Consider the following 2,922-nt stretch of genomic DNA (forward strand, 5'->3'; position numbering starts at 1 on the left):
TAATAATAATATGGAGAGGGGGTTGATTATATGTTATGACGACCTGCCATATACCTCCAGCCCTACACGGGATGCTGTTGCGCTGAAGCTGAAGCTAAAGCTAAAACCAGCGAGTAAAACCGGAAAACCGGAAGTGTCCGTGTTGTTGCCGTGGATCCGCGTGTTTTCTCCTTTTAAGATGTTCAGAGGCAAAAGCTGCGTTTAATCAGAAACCAACCAATCGAAAAGGTTTGTGTTATAATTTAGAAAAGTTGTGTTTATTTGTAATTGTTTGCTTTTCTGTTAGCTAGCATTCTATAGCCTGCTAGGTTCAGGCGCACTATGTACAATAAAATCCTACACGATAAGTTTAGACACACAAATAAATAAAAGTTAGCTGCAACTCTACTAAAAACTCTATTTATAAATTATATATTTAATTATAATCCTGATTAAGTCCGTGTTTCTACGTTTAAAATAATGAATGGGTGATAATTATGTTTGTTTATCATCAGGTTTTCACACAAATAAATCAATCATAACAATAAAACATCTGAGCAGCAGAAATATTGGAACTTTTAAAATTAGCAGCTGATTTGGAAAAAAAAGTTTTGTGGATTGAAATCAAAATGGATTTCTAAGAAAAGAAATGCATCTTTGCTTAAAACTCATCCCATCTCTAAAACATGGTGGCGGCAGTATCATGGTATCAGTATCATCATAACCTTTTTAGAAACATCCATGCTGTTGCAGCTCATAAAACACTGAATTCTCAAATAAATCACTTATGTCAGACACGTGTCGGGGTTTTCCCTGTGCTACACATTTTGATAAAACTTTCAGTTATTTTAGCTGTTTTCCTTCTTACTTGAAAGACTCTGGTTCCAAAACGAGTTTACTTTTTTATAAAATCAAACGACCCGCTCAGGAGATAGAGGTCATAGCAGGTTGAACATTAGGAAGCACCATCAAATCAAAGACATAGAGCGTGCTACAGTTCATTTATGAAAGAGCGTTTGTGTGCAGATGACGGCGCAGGAGATCCGTCTGTGTGGTCTCCTGCTGCGGGAACATTTTGGAGAGGTGGTGGAGAAGGTGGGCAAGCATCTGCTCAGAGGAGGAGCTCAGAACTTACGCTGCGTCGGTCATGAAGCCGGCCTGTCCTTGGACCTGGTAAGATGCATCAAGCCACTGGTTGGACTGGTTTCTGGACATTTAAAGGTCTGAGCTGAGATTTCTGGTTGGAAAACTAATTTAATCAAATAGTTTGGTCTTTGCAGAGGTTTATAGTAACTAAGCACATTTACTTTGTTACAGTACTTAAGTAGTTTTTTGAGGATTTGTAATTTTACCAAGAATTTTTTAAACAGCTACTTTTACTTTTATTTCGTTACATTTTTAAAGCTAAAAATGATCCTTTTACTTCTTTACTTTAAAATGTAACACCTAGTTACTCGTTACAAATGAACTCTGTTTGAACTCATCATGAAAGATGTTTCTGCTCTAAAATACGAAGAGTTGATTTTACTGGTTTAATGGAACCAGTTTGGTTCAGTAAATTCAACAGTTTATTTATTAGAGAGTGTGTAAAAGTACTTTTACTTTTACAATTTCTGTGAACAGTTTTATGACTTTTACTTAAGTAGTTTTCTCATCAGTGAAATTCATTTTTATTTTTGTATTTTCTGTTCATGTAATTTTACTTTACTTCAGTTATATTTTTCATGTTTCAAAAACCTCTGGGTCTTTGATGTTATTTTTTATTGTTTGAAACCAGGTTGTCCAATTAAAATAGTTCCTATAATTCATATTAAACAGCAGAGCGTTAGTCTACCTGATACCTGTGTAGAATCAGTGTTTTCTGTCTCAGGTAAAGAAGACGTTGTGCGTGCTCGTGCAGCACGGGGCCTGCTCCTTCGCCTCGGGGCGTAAAGGACCCGGCAGCCCCACGGAGTACTGGGCCTGCTGCGACCGGATCCTGAGGATCCTGCGCTACCCGCGGTACATCTACACCACCAAGACCCTGTACGGTGACACCGGGGAGCTGCTGATAGAGGAGCTGCTGCAGAGAGGCCACATGACCATGAGCAGCTTGGTGAAGACCGTCGCAGACCGCCTCACCCAGAACATGGAGGGTCAGAGTCCGGATCAGATACAGATCAAAGAGATCCCTGATTAGTTGTAACATTAGACTTTATTTAATAAACATTTATTTTAACTGTAAAATAAAGACTGTAAAATTACTGTAGGATGTTTAGTTTTGTAAATTTTTTAAAATATATTTTAACACGGACGAAGCCATTTTATTTACACACAAAGCACTCTGGGTAAATGATGACGTGGATAGGTCCTTAGCTTTAGCATTAGCCCCGATGCCATCACCGTGTATACTGTATGTTAGGCTGTTAGCTTTAATGTTAGCCCCGATGCTATCACCATATATATGTTAGCCTGTTAGCTTTAATGTTAGCCTCGATGCTATCACCATATATATGTTAACTTTAGCGTTAGCCCCGATGCTATCACCATATAAATATTAGCCTCTTAGCTTTAATGTTAGCCCCGATGCTATCACCATATACAGTATATGTTAGCCTGTTAGCTTTAGCGTTAGCCCCGATGATATCACCATATATATGTTAGCCTGTTAGATTTAACGTTAGCCCCGACGCTATCACCATATATACAGTATGTTAGCCTGTTAGCTTTAGCATTAGCCCCGATGCTATCACCATATATACAGTATGTTAGCCTGTTAGCTTTAGCATTAGCCCCGATGCATCACCATATATATGTTAGCCTGTTAGCTTTAGCATTAGCCCCGATGCTATCACCATATATACAGTATGTTAGCCTGTTAGCTTTAGCATTAGCCCCGATGCTATCACCATATATACAGTATGTTAGCCTGTTAGCTTTAGCATTAGCCCCGATGCTATCACC

General features: G+C 38.5%; 1 protein-coding gene across 1 annotated transcript in view; it reads left to right on the top strand.

Annotated features, from left to right (window-relative positions):
- The first annotated feature begins 110 nt into the window (after positions 1-110).
- The window catches only part of polr3c (polymerase (RNA) III (DNA directed) polypeptide C), a 12,724-nt gene continuing 9,912 nt past the window's right edge, over positions 111-2,922 (top strand). The window contains exons 1-3 of the mRNA XM_014004665.1: positions 111-228; positions 1,006-1,152; positions 1,850-2,114. Coding sequence (XP_013860119.1) covers positions 1,006-1,152; positions 1,850-2,114 — 412 coding nt within the window. The 5' untranslated portion in view covers positions 111-228. The remainder of the gene's footprint in view (positions 229-1,005; positions 1,153-1,849; positions 2,115-2,922) is intronic.

This window comes from Austrofundulus limnaeus, unplaced genomic scaffold, assembly GCF_001266775.1.
Source record: "Austrofundulus limnaeus strain Quisiro unplaced genomic scaffold, Austrofundulus_limnaeus-1.0 Scaffold26, whole genome shotgun sequence".
NCBI lineage: Eukaryota > Metazoa > Chordata > Actinopteri > Cyprinodontiformes > Rivulidae > Austrofundulus > Austrofundulus limnaeus.